Raw genomic sequence first — 16,413 nt, forward strand, 5'->3', positions numbered from 1 at the left:
TTTGCCTTTAAAAAATTCTACTTTTACATAAATCAACCTATATGCCATGTTTTTTGCATAGATAATTTACTACATGAAGTTAATGTATCAATTTTATATCACATTCCTTAAAATATATAAATAAATTCATTCTTAATCTAAAGTTGAGGATTTTATCAATTTTAGCCAAAACAACAATTTCATGTTCGCTTTAAATTCTTTGGGTAACATGTTACAACCTTTGACTGTTGATAAAAGCTGTAAAATATGGTTATCTGATTGGAAAATTAAATAAATAAATTTATTTAATGATAAATATGGAGTTGTATCTATATCTCAATTTAAAACAACACCTTAATAAAATTCACAATTTGAAAGAAATCACATTTTATTTTACTGCTAATTCTTTTTCATTTTTTTTTTGCAATCTATATTTTTTTTTCTCTCTTTTTCCCAATTCTTTTAACTCCAGTGCTTGACTTTTTTTTTTTTAATGATCCCTGGTTCTAAAACCAGAGTACGCCAATAATTTTTTTTTAAAATTATATTGGTACCCGTAACGAGAAGCACCAACACTTATAAACCCTTTTTTCTTTTAAATATGAATTGATACCGACAACATAAATGTTGACACTAAAAAATACTGATAACAAATTTTAATTTTTTTTCCTGTATCGACCATTTACACGCCGACATTTATTAAAATAATACTTTTTAAATAGGGAAATATTCATATTTTTTAAAAAGTACTCAAAAGAATACATACGGATGCAGACTATAACAATACTAACACCAAAAATATTAATTTTTTATCTATTACTCAATCACAAAATAATGGTTACACAATGATGAATTTTGGTGCCGGTTATCGGAGTGACAAGACCGTTTGACACTGTTCATTTCAGGTTTTTTTTGGTTATACTTTTTGAAATTGGTTATATTCGTAAATAATAAAGTTGTCTTGTTCATTGTTGAAAAAAAGCCTTAAATATGCTATATATATATTAGGGAAAGATATATAAGTAATTTAAGCGTGAAACTATCTTGTACGGGTTATGAAAAACAAAAAGTCATTTCGCGCTTCATAATTTGTGTCAGTTTTCCTTCTCCGTCTTCTGAACTTCCCATCACCTCTGTAACTCCTTTCTCAAAAACAATCAATCCCATAAACCCTAAAATAGTTTTCTTGTATGTTCCCACTCCTTTTCAAGCCCTAACTTTACCGAGAAACTATCCCCGCTATTTCATTTTTCTTCTCTTCCAGTGCAGGTCTTACTCTCGCTGATCATTCGATTTTTTCGAACTTTCATTTTTCTTTTTTAAAATGTGCTTATTTGTTTCTATCGTTATTATCCTGGAGGGAAGGGTCTCAGATCAAAGCCTTTTTTTTTTTTGTTCTTTAAAGGAACTACTTTTTATTGGTATATCATTTGGAGAAGCTAGTCCCCCCCCCCCGAAAAAAAAAATCTCCATTTCCTTTTTCATTTTAAGTTTTTTTGTTATAAGAAATGGTGAAATTTCCCAATAAAAATAAATAAAAATCCCAAAATGTTGGAAAATTTTATTTGAAGAATCAACTCTGTTTTAACAGGAATGATCACGACTTTTTTTTTCTTTTGGTATCAATAAGCAGACACTCTTGCTTTTTCAATTTGATGATTTTGGTTGGTTCTTTGCCTACTTGCTCATTAAAAATAATGAAATAAACTAAATATTTTTTTTTAGAATGAAACGCATGATTTTCTTTTTTATATTTGTTTAATAATAATTATTTTAGAATTCATTTTGTATTGTTGTTTTATGTTCAATTCTATCAAATGTTACTTTTGTTTCTGTTATTTGGTTTTGCTTATTAACAACTTTTCTTGTAATGGAAACAACTAGAATTAAGCCTTACTAGTTTGATTTTGATGAAGTTTTATTTCTATAACATAGCTAAAGCGGTCTTTCGTGGTTGAAAGGATTTTGATTATTTTCAAGTGTTTACATTTTCCCTTTTTTCCTCTCCCTTGCCATTTAGTTAGGTTTTAGTGTTTTTACCCTATCTTTACGTTAACTTTTTTTTTTTGTAAAATTGAGAGTTTATTTAATTTATTTGATAATATTTTAGGAAAAATTGCTTCTTCCATTTCAAATTATCTCCCTTTTAAAAAGAAAAAAAAAGTGCTTGGAGATATTCCATTTTATTGATTTTTTGTGTAAATATTCTTAGTTTTTGTATCTATCTTCATTTTATGGGTATTAGAGTTAAACTTGAACCCATAAACAATATGTTAAATTGGGTTATTCTACTTATACATGCATATTCTTTATATTTGTAGATATTTTTGTGTGCAAAATTCTTTTTATGTGGACAAATGCTCACTTTTTTTTAGTTTTTCTTCTTGGCATCAGTGATACTTCAAATATGTGAAAACCTAATGAACTTGTATTTTTTCTTGAATAACAGCATGGGTGCTGGGAGGAAGACACAGACATTCACTGCAAGTGAAAAAGCTCAGCAACATTCTACTGTTAATTGTAGCACAACTGCTAGGAATCTTAGGAAGAGCAATTTAGCTGGTGTTATCTTTGGATGCAAACATAGTACATTTGGAGAATGTTTGTCAAAGCAATTATTTGGTTGGTTTCCTATCACATTAAGAGCAAATGGTCTACTTACTGATGAGCATATTTTTATGTGCCTTAGCGGAAGATCTAGTTAGAGGTCTAGACGAGAAAGAATTCTTGCTTCGACCTATATTTCCTCAAAAGACAGATTCGTCCTTGACTTGACCCCCTCTCAAAATAAAGTTTCTTTTTGATAGAAGTTCTAATAGAATCTCTAACCTAGAGGAAATAAAAAATTAATATAATAGAGAAAATAAGTAAATCTAAAATTGTTAATAAAACCTGATATAATGAATAAATAAAACTAAAATTCCTATTGCAATAAAAGCGTCATATTACATGTGTACATGATTTTGTCCAGAGTCTTGTGACTAAAGTGGTGTTCAAATTTTCTAACAGGATTACCTTCTCCTCATTATTCCTATGTAAAGAACATCGAACCTGGTTTGCCACTGTTCTTGTTCAATTATAGTGACAGGAAGCTGCATGGTATCTTCGAGGCTGCAAGCTCAGGACAACTTTCTATCAACTCCAGTGCTTGGACCATCGATGGTTCAGAAAACACCCCTTATGCCGCGCAGGTATTAATTGTGATTATATTGTATTTAAGTTGTTTTTGTGTATTGATCAAGTTTTTTATGATAATTTGATCATAGTCTAGACGTGTAATTGATCTCTCTCCATTTGTTTTAAGGTAAAAATCAAAATACAAATGCGATGCCAGCCGTTGCTGGAACGTCAGTTCCAACCAATAATTGCAGATAACTATTATGAACGAAAGCTTTTTTGGTTTGAACTAGATCAGGCTCAAACAAGCAAGTTGATATCTCTGTTTTCCTCTTCTCCTGTAATAACTAATACTTTCCTCTCAAAGAAAACTGAAAAGATGGGTGCTCAACGCAAAACATTAAGGGCCCCCAATGCAGAATACAATTGTGATTCTGGGGAGAATTCTACTTCAAAAGTGGAGGCTTCTAATATGAATCTCGCTAGCATGGAAGATTCCTCTTTGAATCCTATTGTTGGACTCTCTTTTTCTTCTGTGGTGAGAAATATGAATGTATCTGATGGTCATAAATCTCGGCCTAATGTAGGGCGGTTCACTTGGAAAGATAATGGTTCAAGAGAAGAAAGGCAACTGTTCTCAGGTTCAATTAACAACGAAGTTGCATCAAATCCTAAGCAGGCTGTTGGGAACCAGATGTTAAACTGGGATACTTCCTACTCTTGTGTTGCAAGACATTCACAAAAAAAGTGGAGTGCTTTTTTCAAAGAGGAAACTGGTTCCAATTCAACAAAGGAAGTTGAAGAATTCAATCTACCAGCATCTGAAGTGAATGTTGGTCAGTTCAATGGAGAACTGGATGCTCAGTGTCTTCCAGATTGTTTGGATGAAAGTAGCAAGGATGCAGAAGCTCCATTAAACCTAGAGGAGGTTCAAGAATATGGCAAAGTTGCAAGCTCAAAACCAAATTATGAAGCCTTTTGTTCTTCTGTGTTGATAGAACCAAGCACTTCTTACCTTCATTTGGAAGTTCCTAGAGAGGAAAACCTCTCAGAATTACCCACGGAAGGTACATTGTTCAAATCAGAACATGAGGAGTCTTTGCTTCCATGTGTTCCGAGAGAGATTGTACCAACACATAATCAGTCAGAAGACACTGAAGATCAGTTGACTAATCTCTCTCTTCCAGAATTAGCATTGGCCTCCAAGATGAACTCTTCTTGCATTCACTCCACAGTGGCCAAGGTACTTGAGTCACTACCTTGAATTTTTGACTGTTTCTTTTTTATGCTCTGACACTTACCCTTATCTTGATGTGGTATGTTCTTATAGTTGGTTTTTAAAGTGGGGGAGTTGAGGTTGTCTGAGTTCAAGCAAGCTCAAAAGGTCAATTCTTTAGAGGAAAAACTGGTATGATATCTAGTTTCTTAAGAGTTGTTTCTTTTTATTTTAAACATTGTATTTCCTCCTACAGTTTCATATCATTGTATATGATAGTTATGCGGTCGTAGTGCTAAACATATATATCATATTTATTATCAGTGTTCTTGAAAAATATCTCTCCCTTTTTCAACATAGTGCTTGTCCTTGATGCTACTAGAATGCCTAACATTGTTATCAGTTGTTACACCTGAGGTGAACTGCCGAACTAATCCTGCTATTTTCACTTTCTACTTCTAGCTTTCAGCTATTAATTTCTTTGCACTCCTGGAGATTGGGATTTCCATAAGAAATGTCCCTTTGTTATGCAATTGGTGATGCATCCATAAAGAACATTCTACTTTTTAATTATTATAGAGATTCATTTTTCAAGTTAGCTTGTAATTGAAAGCAAATAAGTAATCATACTTAAAAGCTTTTATCACATATTCGATGGGCATAATGCAAAATTTGAACTTGTTAGCTGAAAACTGGTTTTGTTTAAGCCAAAAAGTTTGCTTAATTGTTGTACTACTTAGGCTATGTCTCCCTCCTCATTCTCATACCTTGTCCCATCAAATAAGAATATATGTATATATTGGTTTTACATTTGATGTAAGTTCCCTCCTTATGACGCTTATTAATCTGCCTTAATCTTTATGACACTGAAGTCTCCCTATTCATTCTCTTACCTTGTTCCCATAATATATATATATATATATATTGGTTTTACCCCTGAAGTCCTCCCCTTATGATGCTGATTAATTTGCCTGCATCTCTTATTTTCATTGAAATCTTGCTTCAAAATATTATTTCGACAATTTGCAAGCTTTGGCTAAAACTGTTATTGGTGTCTACTATCCGCATTCAACGCCCTTGTTGGTTGTAGAACATGTTCAGTATCTTTTATCCCATTTTCATAAATAGCTGTGTATAGTCTCTAGTTCTTAATTCCAAGTTGCTCGACATTTTCCCTTTTTGGGTGTTACGATGTGTATTTTTTTCCTAATATTTGTCGACATTGATTCATCTTTTAAGGTATGACTTTATTCTTGGCTAGTGACATTTTAGCAGATTATATTAGCAATTTTTTTAAATGCAGGCTTTGTTTTTTTATTTTTATTTTTTTTGTTTACCAGGTTATGGGTTCAGATTTAAATAACAAATTATAGTTCTAGTTTCCAGATTTAGTTGTCTATTATTTTCTTTCAAAAGCTCTTTTAGTTTTTAACCTGATATTTGTATATGATGTAACCGGTATAAGGGAAACTAAATGTATACTGAGTTTGTTAAGTGTTATTTTAATGGAGATAGCACTTTTGACGGTTGAGCAACTTGGCTTTTTAGGTTGAATCAAGATTAGAAATCCAACAATTGAAAAACAAGTGCAGGATGTTGGAAATTGGGTTCAAATCAAGGTGTGTTGAGGCGGATGATTTTGAAGAAGAGAAGTTTCAATTAGTGGATGACCAACCTCATCCAGCTTATGATGCATCAATATGTATAGTCGGAGGATTTGATGGTTGTTCATGGTTATCTTCTTTGGACATCTACTCTTCTTCTCAGGACATGATGAGAACATGGACTACAATGAGCTTTCCACGATCGTATGCTTCGGCAGCAAAATTCAGTGATGCATTGTATATTTTGGGTGGCGTAGATGGTAATTTATGGTATGATACAGGTATGATTGTTTCCTTTATGCATTTGTTTTGTTCAGTCACTCCCTATCTTAACAAGATAATCTTGCTATCAACTTCATTTCCCCTAGTTGAATCATACAACCCGCTAAGCAATCAGTGGACCACTCGCCCCCCATTAAATCAAAAGAAAGGGAGCTTTGCTTTGCTTCCTTTAGAGGATAGCATGTTTGTTGTTGGAGGTGGAAATGGAGTTGAATGTTTCTCAGAGGTAGAGATGTTTGATCCAAACATTGGAAAGTGGATGCCTATTCAATCACTACTGCATAAGGTATATTCTAATGATAGCTTGTGTCTACATCAAATTATTGGATGCTTGTATAGACTAATATATTCAATGCCTTAGGGATGCCAACTAGTTGGTGGCCTATCAACCATGAAGTGGCTAGTTATAAATTGTGGAAAGATGTAAAATTCTTTGTTGCTCACTTAAAACTTTAACTTTATGTGCTACCATTATGATCTTAACTTTTTCCTGATTTGTTAACCAATACTACTTTGTTTTGAAGAGATTTGCTCCGGCTGCAGCAGAAGTCCATGGGATACTTTATGTTTCTGGAGGATACAACGGAAACAGCTATTTGAAGTAAGTTTTTTTTTTTTTTGGGTCTTGATGGTCATACTTCAGAGTTGTGAGTGCACTTGTGATTCATCTATACCGGTGTGTGTAAAGGCTGATGATTATCCATGTATTTTAAGTTCTTGAAAAAAACAAGAAATGATTTCTATGATCTTACATCTGGTAATTAATCTTATATTTAAAGCCTTTCATTACTTGCACTATACATTGATACCATTCAAGATTAGCTATGCCACCACCTTTTTGCCCGTTAATGTGGCTTTATATTGAGGCTCATCCCTGTCCCTTGCGTATTCTCAGATGAGAAAGGGATAGGAAGGACGTGGTAGGTAATAGTTGGAGGGCAATTGTATTATTGTCATGAAAATGTTTGTCATGTTTTTCAGTTTTATTTTTAATAGTTGTGAAAGCTTGTTATCTTAAACATCTAAATATTACAGAGAATCCTTGGACATTCATGACTATTTTTCAAGCAGTGGTTATAAATCTTTGATTTTGTTTTTTCATAGGCTTCCCCAAGTTATAAATGGTACGTAATAGACTTCTCTGATTAGCTTGATTCAGTTGCAGTGAAATAGGAATCACTTGTTGCTTTATGTGCACGTGCATGTGTGGTTGTTTACCATTTTTTTACATCCTAATAATGAAAGTTTTCAAGAGTATTTAATAAAACTGTTTTGTATTTTATTAACTAAAGAACTGAATTTAAATAGAGAAAAGAGTCATAACCTAATTAGAAAAATAATTTCTAGAATATCTCAAATGATTTATTCTAAGATTTATCTACCTAAATAACTTTAAAATATATCCCCAAAATATATAGGTTTCACATATTTTAACATCCTCCCTCAAGTTGGTGCCCAACTTGCTTACAAGAAAATCAAAGCTTGTCTTAGAGCCCTTTGATGAGTATGTCAGCAATATGTTGTTTTGAAGGAACAACTGGTATGCACACTTGGCCTTCTTTATCTTCTCCTTCATAAAGCGTCTATCAATATCAACATGTTTAGTTCTGTCATGTTAGATTAGGTTGTGAGCAATACTAATGGCAGCTTTGCTATCACAATATAACTTCATTGGTGAAGTTATTGGTTTCCTCAGTTCTTCCCTAATTCTTTTTAACAACATCATTTCACAAATTCCTTGAACCATTGATTTAAACTCAGTCTCTGCACTATTTCTTGCTACAACACTTTATTTTTTATCTTGCCAAGTCACAAGGTTTCCCTAAATAAATGTACAGTATTCTGATTTAGATCTTCTATCTGTTATTGAGCTTGCCCAATTTGCATCTGTATAAGTTTCAGTTCTTCTTTGTTCGGATTTCTTGAAGAATAAGTCCTTTCCAGGTGAACTCTTCAAGTATCTCAAAATTCGAAACGTTGCTTCTTCATGTTTCTCCATTGAGGAGTACATAAATTGATTCATTAGGCTCATTGCAAAAGTTATGTCTAGCCTTGCGTGTGATAAGTAAATTAACTTACCAACTAATCTTTGGTATTGTTTTTTATCAACTAATTGACCTTTTTTATTTTCGAATTTTACATTTGGACCAATTGGTGTGTTAGCTGGGCGGCAACCATTCATCCTAGTCTCTTTTAAAAGATCAATTACATTTTTTTTGAGAGACCATAAGATTCTTCTATGATCGAGTAACTTTCATTCCAAGAAAATATTTCAAAGGACCCAAGTCTTTGATCTCAAACTCCAATGGTAGATACTCTTTGAGACGCCTTATTCATCCACATCATCTCTTGTAAGAATGATATCATCGATATAAACTATAATAATTGCTATTCTACTTTTTTGTGAGTGTCGATAGAACATTATGTGATCAACTTGCTTTTGTGAGTAACTTTATTTTTTAACAACTTGAGTGGACCATTCAAACCAAGCTTGAGGAGACTGCTTTAGACCATACAAAGATTTCCTGAGCTTACATGAGTTCCAAATTTTTCTTCAAACCTGGAGGAGGATCCATGTAAACTTCTTTAAGTTTTCCATTTAAGAAAGCATTTTTCACATCCAGCTGCTGTAAAGACCAATCAAGTTTTATAATAATTGATAAAAGAACTCTAACAAAATTTAATTTGGCTACCGGAGCAAATGTTTCAAGATAATTTATGTTGTATGTTTAAGTGTACCCTTTAGCCACTAGTCAGGCTTTGTATCTATAGAAAGATCCATTCAGTTTGAATTTGGTTGTGAACACTCATTTATAGCCCACTGTTTTTTTCCTACAGGTAATTTTACTGTTTCCATGTACCTATTTTTTCAATAGCGCGAATTTTTTCTAAAATAGCCTCTTTCCACTTAGGAATTTGTAAAGCATCTTTCACACTTTTTGGGTATTTTCATAGTATCGAGACACGAAATAAAGGCAGAGATTGTCGAAGACAAGACTTTATAAGACATAAAGTTAGACATGGGATATTTGACAATATTTCACACTTTTTCTTTTAGTAATTGGAATATCTAAATCAAAAAAGATATTGGTTGGATTTTAAGCTTTACTTAGACTTTTGACAAGATTTTGCGAGTCGGATTCTTGGTTATGAATTTAGTGGATTCCATTTTCTTAATTTCAATCTTTTTTTGTTCTTTATTCTTATGATTAGACTCTACACCTTCGTACTCCTTTTTATTAACAATATTAACATCATTAGTTTCTGTGTTAATCATAAATTCACCTTCCTCTTTATTGGAATCTCTATGTTGTATATTCCTAGTCTATTCTTGATTAATTATAGAATCTTCTTTACTATAATTTCCTTCTTGAAGATTAGAATCAAAATAAGATTGTGTTTCAACAAATGTGACATCCGTGGTAACAATAATCTTCCTATCAATTGAATCATAACATTTGTAACCCTTTTTATTAGAAGCACAGCCAATGAAGACGGAGTTTTTTGCTCTAGAATCTAGTTTACCTTGGTTGTGAAGATGAACAAAAATGCTACACTCAAAAACTCGGAAAGATAAATCTGTGATCAATTTAGAGTTAAGAAAGTTATCTTTAAAGAGATGGAAAAGAGTTTTATAGTTTAGAGTTTTAATGACATTCTATTAATAAGATATGTAGTTGTTAACAATGTTTCGCCCCAATGATAACGTGGTACCTGACTAGTGAATATTAAGGCTCTAGTTACTTCCAAAAGATGTCCGTTTTTTTCTTTTTGCAATTCCATTTTATTGTGGTGTATTTGTACAAAAGCTTTGGTGGATTATTCTATGTTTGGTTAAAAAAAATGTAATTGGTCACTAAAAAAATTTCTCACCATTGTCACTCTAAAATATTTCTATTCTCACAGCAAATTGTGTTTTCACTATAGCATTAAAAGATTAAAACACATTTTTAACTTTAGACTAGTCTTCTAATAAAAAAACCCCACAAATACGAGTATGATCATCAATAAATGTGACAAATCAATGTTTTCCTGAAATAGTTGAAACTCTCAAAGGTTCCCAAACATCACTATGAATTAACGAAAAAGATTTTGAAGCTTTATATTTTTAAGGTAGAAAGAATGACTAATGATTCCAATTCACAAAATTCACAATGCTATGGACTTTTATTTTTAAATAGATTAGATAACAAATATTTTAAATAGTAAAAATTAGGATGTCCAACCCTATAATATTAAATTATAACCTTATCAAAATTAGAAATATAATTTAAACATAAAGTGGTTATTGGTTGACTTAGATGGTCGTCTTCAAGAAAGTAAATTTCACAAGATTCTTAAGCGTTGCCAATCATCTTCCCTGAGACCAAGATTCTTTAGCGTTGCCAATCATCTTCCCTGAGATCATATCCTAAAATTTACAAATAGAGGAGTCAAATATATCATGACAATTTGAGGATTGAAATAGTTTACTAACCGATATAAGATTACAAGCTAGATTTGACACATGTAAAATATCATGTAAAACTAAGGAAGGCGAAATTTTAACAGTGCCTTTCCCGGCTATTGCCGAGAATGCCACATTTTGCTAATTTGATCTTTTTGTTTTTTGCACAAGGTGTGTAAGTTGAAAAAAAGAAAATGACTACTAGTCATGCGATCATTTGCTCTAGAATTAATGATCCACATGTTTGTTTTACAAGGCTTGATAATGAAAAAATAGAAAAATCAGTACCTAATTTGACAAAGGAGGAAGAAGGATTATTAGATGAGTTAGGAAAAAAAGAATTCATCCAAAATTGTGGTGATTGAAAAAATTTGTGTAGACGCTTTAATTGCTCCTTAGTGAATGGAGATCCTTCCAGAGAAGTTTGGCTCTCATAATTTTGATCAGTTGTTTGGAAATCTCTACTATTCCCTAATTGTGAATCACGACCATTGCCATTTTTTTTCCCATTCGTCTGTTTTTCACGGAGTTTCCAACACGTTTCTCAAGTCTGTCAATATTTTTTGCAGTGATTGCACCAAAGTTTTTTTTTTCACTATTATAATTATTTTAAACAGTTACAAAAGCAGATTGATCATCATTAGCTTTAAATCCTGACCTTAACATTAATTTTCTTCTTGTCTCCTCTCTTCTAACATCAGAAAAAATCTCACGAACTCGGTTTTTTTCCTAAAATCCGAGATCTCACTTTATTAAATTCTTTATTTAAACAAGCCAGAAATAAATAAGCTTGTTCATTCTCTTCTTTTTTTATAGCTTTTACACCATCTCCGGGACACCCCTATTCATCATTATAACACTGATCCAATTCTTGTCAAAGAGACATCATCTCGTTATAATAAAAAGCAATTTCCTTTTTCCCTTGTCTAGCTTTTCATAGATTTATTTGTAACTCAAAGATCTATGAAGCGTTTTCTAAATTTGAATAGATGTCTTTCACAGCGTCCTAAACATCTATAACATTCGGGAGAAAAAGAAAAGGTTTACCTATGGATGCTTCTATGGAATTAATAAGCCATGCAATTATTATAAAATTTTCTGACCTCCACTTGCTCATCTTTGGATCGCCCACCTATGGTTGCTTGACTTCTTCAGTTAAATGACCTAACTTGCTGCACCCATCAATTGCTAACTTTACGGACTGCGATCATTCCAGATAATTCTTGCCATTCAGCTTGTGATATATTAGCTGAAAAGAAAGGTGAGATGTCTTTGTCCCTTGAGTCATTGTACTCTTGGTAGTTGTTTCAACGGTATAACTGTCTATCTCTGTTTGATTGCTGGATCTCTTATCTCCAGTGAAAGCTGTTTAAACCATGATGTTACTAGAGATTTAACTTAGTTCAAATGCCATGGAAGTTTTCAAGAGAGCATTTAATAAAATTGTTTTGTATTTTATTAACTAAAAAATTGAATTTAAATAGAGAAAAGAGTCATAACCTAATTAGAAAAATAATAAAATAATTCGCTTATTTTAATAAACTTCTAAAAGATAAAATAAAATATTCCTAGAATATCTCAAATGATTTATTCTGAGATTTATCGACCTAAATAAGATTTAACTATCTAAATAACTTTAAAATATATCCCCAAAATATTTGGATTTCACATATTTCAACAAATAATAGGAAGGGCACTTTTTTTTTTCATCTTTTCACTAGTTCTCTATTGTTCTTGATAGTTTTAAATCATCCAAAACTAGGCTAACAAAGTGTAGGAATCAAACCTCAATTTCAGGTTCTGTTCTGTCTATATGATGGTTTATTTTCTAACAGAAACAATGTGGTAATTATAGAATTGATTGTGGAGGCCTAAAAAAGTCGGGCAATAAATAAGAGAGCATTCATTGCCTTGATTTTTACCTTATCAAGATTTAACGTCTCATCTTCTTGGTCATGTGTGCTTAACTCGTATACAAGGAGGTTGGTCTTAGTCATAGAGATGCCTAATTTTTAATTTGCATTTAAGGCATGTCATTTATAAAATGTGTAATAAGAAATTAGAATCTATTTTTATCTCCTAATGATGTTCTTTTGTGGACTTATTTATAGTGTAAACTATTACGGTCCAACATTCTTATTGACTGTTTCATTTCATAAATCTCAGATCTATAGAGAGATTGGATCCTCGGCACCATGCATGGGAAAAACTTGAGAGCATGGTCACAAAGAGAGGATCTCATTCATTGGTTGTGCTCAATGAGAAGTTGTAAGTTTGTTTCCTGTTTGAGCCCAATGGAGTGATTATCCAATAGTCAATGTGATCTACAATTGGTGATTAGAACTATTTGTTCAGGGGTCACCTAAATCCCAACCAATAGGGTGAAAATTTTATTAGAGTGAAATTATTGGCTTTTAATTGTTTTAACACAATATTTTGTTATGTGTATTAATTGGTGTTTGATTTTCACCTGCTACCAAACAGTGATCTTAAATTGCCTTCGGTAAAATCATGATTAAGCTAGTATGGTAATTTTGTTAAATTTTATGATTGACACCGGACATAAAAAGAGTTGGCAGTAAGGTCGAGTGTCTTTGTTGTATTTATAAGCCTAGAATGCCCATAATTTAACTGATGTAGGCCTTTGCACTATGCTACTGGAACATGGAAGAACTAAATCTTAGATCTAAACACTGTATGGTATGAACAGCAACCTAATTTGTTTACATACTAATAGAGATTAATACCAAAAACAACCCTGTTGATTTCTACATTAATACAGATTAATACCCAACTATCTGAACGTAATTTTGAGTGCATGTTTGCTTCACTTTTCCCTTATCTATAGAAAATAACATTGTGGTATAAAGAATACCTTACCTTTGTATCCAATGTGAAACGGAAATATTTTTGTAGATATGCTATAGGTGGATTTGATGGAAACAGAATGGTCTCAACAGTTGAAGTCTTTGATCCTCGTGCTGGTTCATGCATGATGGTAGACTCCGTGAACAATTCAAGGGGATGTTTTGGCACTATTGTAATTGGAGAGGAAATACATGTTATTGGAGGGTTGCGGGATGATAAAGAAGTTCTGGACAAGGTATGTAACAAGTCCCTGATCCTCCTTTTGTAAATGCTAGATCTAACATTCTGTGTTTCCGTAACGTGTTTTGCGTATTTTTATGTCATAATCCTGTTCCAAATATCATATGTTTATACAAATTTTAACATGCATGCGTCTATAATTATTAGGTAGATTTTGATGTAGTTTATGGACCATGATTTCATAGATTCAGACGTAAAAACTCAACAAGCAAAGTTGGTAGTGACACGCCCTTAAAGTACATTATTAAAAATCAAGGATGTGTCATGGATACTAAGTAGTTTAATTTTCGTCGGATCAAAATTTCAGTGTATTTTGGAAATTTTGTTGTGTTTCAATCTATTTCGTCCAATGCCACACCTTGTACAGGTGTGTATTGGCACACACTGGTTGAAACAATATTTTGATATTTTTAACCAATTTTTTATTTCTTTTGTCATTAAGTTTTTTCTATTTTTATAGTTCAAAAAATAAAATATAAAGATTAAGTTGTTGAATCTAATTTAAAATTTATGTTTGCAAATATGGGTATGCAATTGAGCTATATTTGCTTGTATACATTTATACTAATAATAATGTGTTTTGACTGAGTTCAGTGACTCAAATCAGTAAATTATAGGCTTTAAATGATAATGTAGTAAGGCATTTATGTAGTTAAATTTTTATATATTTTTAAAAATATACTCATTGTTTTGAAATATTATCCACTTCTCTCCGTAACCTCCCACTCATATCTATGTTTAAGTTTGTGTTGCTTTTAATATTATTTTTTTCACTGAGAATGCATATATCTAGGAGTATCTAAACCTTTTATATTTTTAATAAATAGTTATCCTAAAAATAACAATTTACTTAAAAACTACCATTTTTAATTTTTCAAAATATAAATATTATTTAAAAAAAATGAATTTTCACCCACAAGGTGGGTGATGAATTTCAGTAATTCATTAAGAAATTAGAAATTATACAATATATATATTTAAAAAGTACCAATAAACTTGAAATGGTCACAAATATTGGTAAAGACAGTACTAGATCAAAAATAGTATTCTTTCTGGTGTCGTGTTTTGTGTTTATTTCTTCCATATCTATAGTTATCAGCAGCACTAGATCAATTGAGGGTTCTTAAATATTTCATAATTTCTTTGGATTGATAATAGGTGGAGTGTTACAAGGATGGTGAAGGGTGGCAAGTCAGTAATTGGAAGGCCATTGGAAAAAGATGCTGCTTCTCCGTTGTCCTTGTATAAGGATCTGATGTGCTCGTCTTTGTCGTGCAAGCTATTAGTGCTTTAAAATGTTTGCTTTTTCATTTTAATCCAGCAATCATACTATAAAAAACCGAGTGTTGGGAGATCAGTTCGAAAATATATTTTGATTTTTATTCGTTTATGTTTGTCAAACTAAACTCACTATTAGTGCTTTTGATTCCCCGCATCCATGAATATGCTGTTAGTGCTTCTGATTCCCAGCTTCCATAATTATGTAATAACTATGCTATTATGGGACAGCTCAAATTGCTGAATGCTGTGAGGAGTGCTGAATGGCTATTCTAGTCGTTTGGTTTAGGGTTTGCAATAGGACAAGGAAAAACCCTATTTATTATATATTTATTATAATAGTTAATTTGAAATTAGAGCGATGAATAAAAGCTGATAAAAAATAAGATCCTTTTGAAATAAGAACAAAATTTATTTTTTTCAGAACAAGTCATGGTTAAACATTAAACATGTAATTATTTTAAAAAAAAGTAAAAATGTTAAACAATTAAAAAAATAGGAAGTATGAGTTTTAGCGATAAAAGTACTTTGGAGGCTTTTACGCCAAGAGTTTTTGCAAAATAATTAGCAAATTATGTAATAAGTGTAATTATATGTTATTATTTAATATCCTGATAAGTTAGTCTAAATTATAAGTGATCTAATTTGGTTAAAGTAGTATGGGTCAAATATGTGTAGATGCTTTAGTAATTAAGTTCTAATCAAATTCTAATTGATAATGGGCTAATTAGGAATTGGGTTAATATGTCAAAATTATAGATATTAGGGGTATGGTTCTCAAATTATATACAATATATCTTTTTGAATTTCTCATCTTTAGGAGAGAGAGAGCAAATATTCTTTGAATTTTTTTATATGCTAATTTAGAAGATCAAATTCCCAAGATCTATAAAAATTTCAAGGAATTCATGGATTTAAGTACGCTTTCGCATCTAGTTTTGTTCTTGATTTGTTCTTAATGATTTGATATGATAGATCCTGATTTATAGGTCTAATTTTATATTAGATATTATATACGGTTCTTTATTATTTTTGAATCATTGAGAACGAATTGATTCTTTATTGTTTTTGGATTGATTTATTTTTCAATTGTTTTTATTTGATATTTCGATTATATACTATGTTAAATCTTTTGAATTTATATTTTAATTAAAAGGTTTCAAAGAAATTGCTTGTAGTGTTGTGAAATTTGGAAGTCATTTATGAAAAAATATGACTTTTCTGTTTCGATCTAAAGAATTTCATGTAGTCAAAGTTATTGTTAGTTTCCTGTCCGTACTATTTGATTGAGTTTAACCAATCAAGAAAAAGATGAGATTTATGTTAGAAATTAGATGAATAAACTCGTTAAAATTGGGTCCTATATCCTTTTCACAAGGACG

At 31.5% G+C, this 16,413-nt stretch overlaps 1 protein-coding gene across 1 annotated transcript; it reads left to right on the plus strand.

The window, feature by feature from the left end:
- Positions 1-1,034: 1,034 nt before the first annotated feature.
- On the plus strand, positions 1,035-15,207 carry LOC107952840 (uncharacterized). Its single transcript, XM_016888036.2, has 11 exons — positions 1,035-1,248; positions 2,429-2,601; positions 2,989-3,170; positions 3,284-4,339; positions 4,427-4,504; positions 5,861-6,197; positions 6,285-6,484; positions 6,723-6,799; positions 12,812-12,913; positions 13,562-13,748; positions 14,912-15,207. Exons 2-11 carry the CDS (start codon positions 2,430-2,432, stop codon positions 14,999-15,001), a joined length of 2,481 nt encoding a protein of 826 aa, XP_016743525.1. The 5' UTR covers positions 1,035-1,248; position 2,429; the 3' UTR covers positions 15,002-15,207.
- The last annotated feature ends 1,206 nt before the right edge of the window (positions 15,208-16,413 follow it).

Source organism: Gossypium hirsutum, chromosome A07 (assembly GCF_007990345.1).
Source record: "Gossypium hirsutum isolate 1008001.06 chromosome A07, Gossypium_hirsutum_v2.1, whole genome shotgun sequence".
NCBI classification, from domain to species: domain Eukaryota; kingdom Viridiplantae; phylum Streptophyta; class Magnoliopsida; order Malvales; family Malvaceae; genus Gossypium; species Gossypium hirsutum.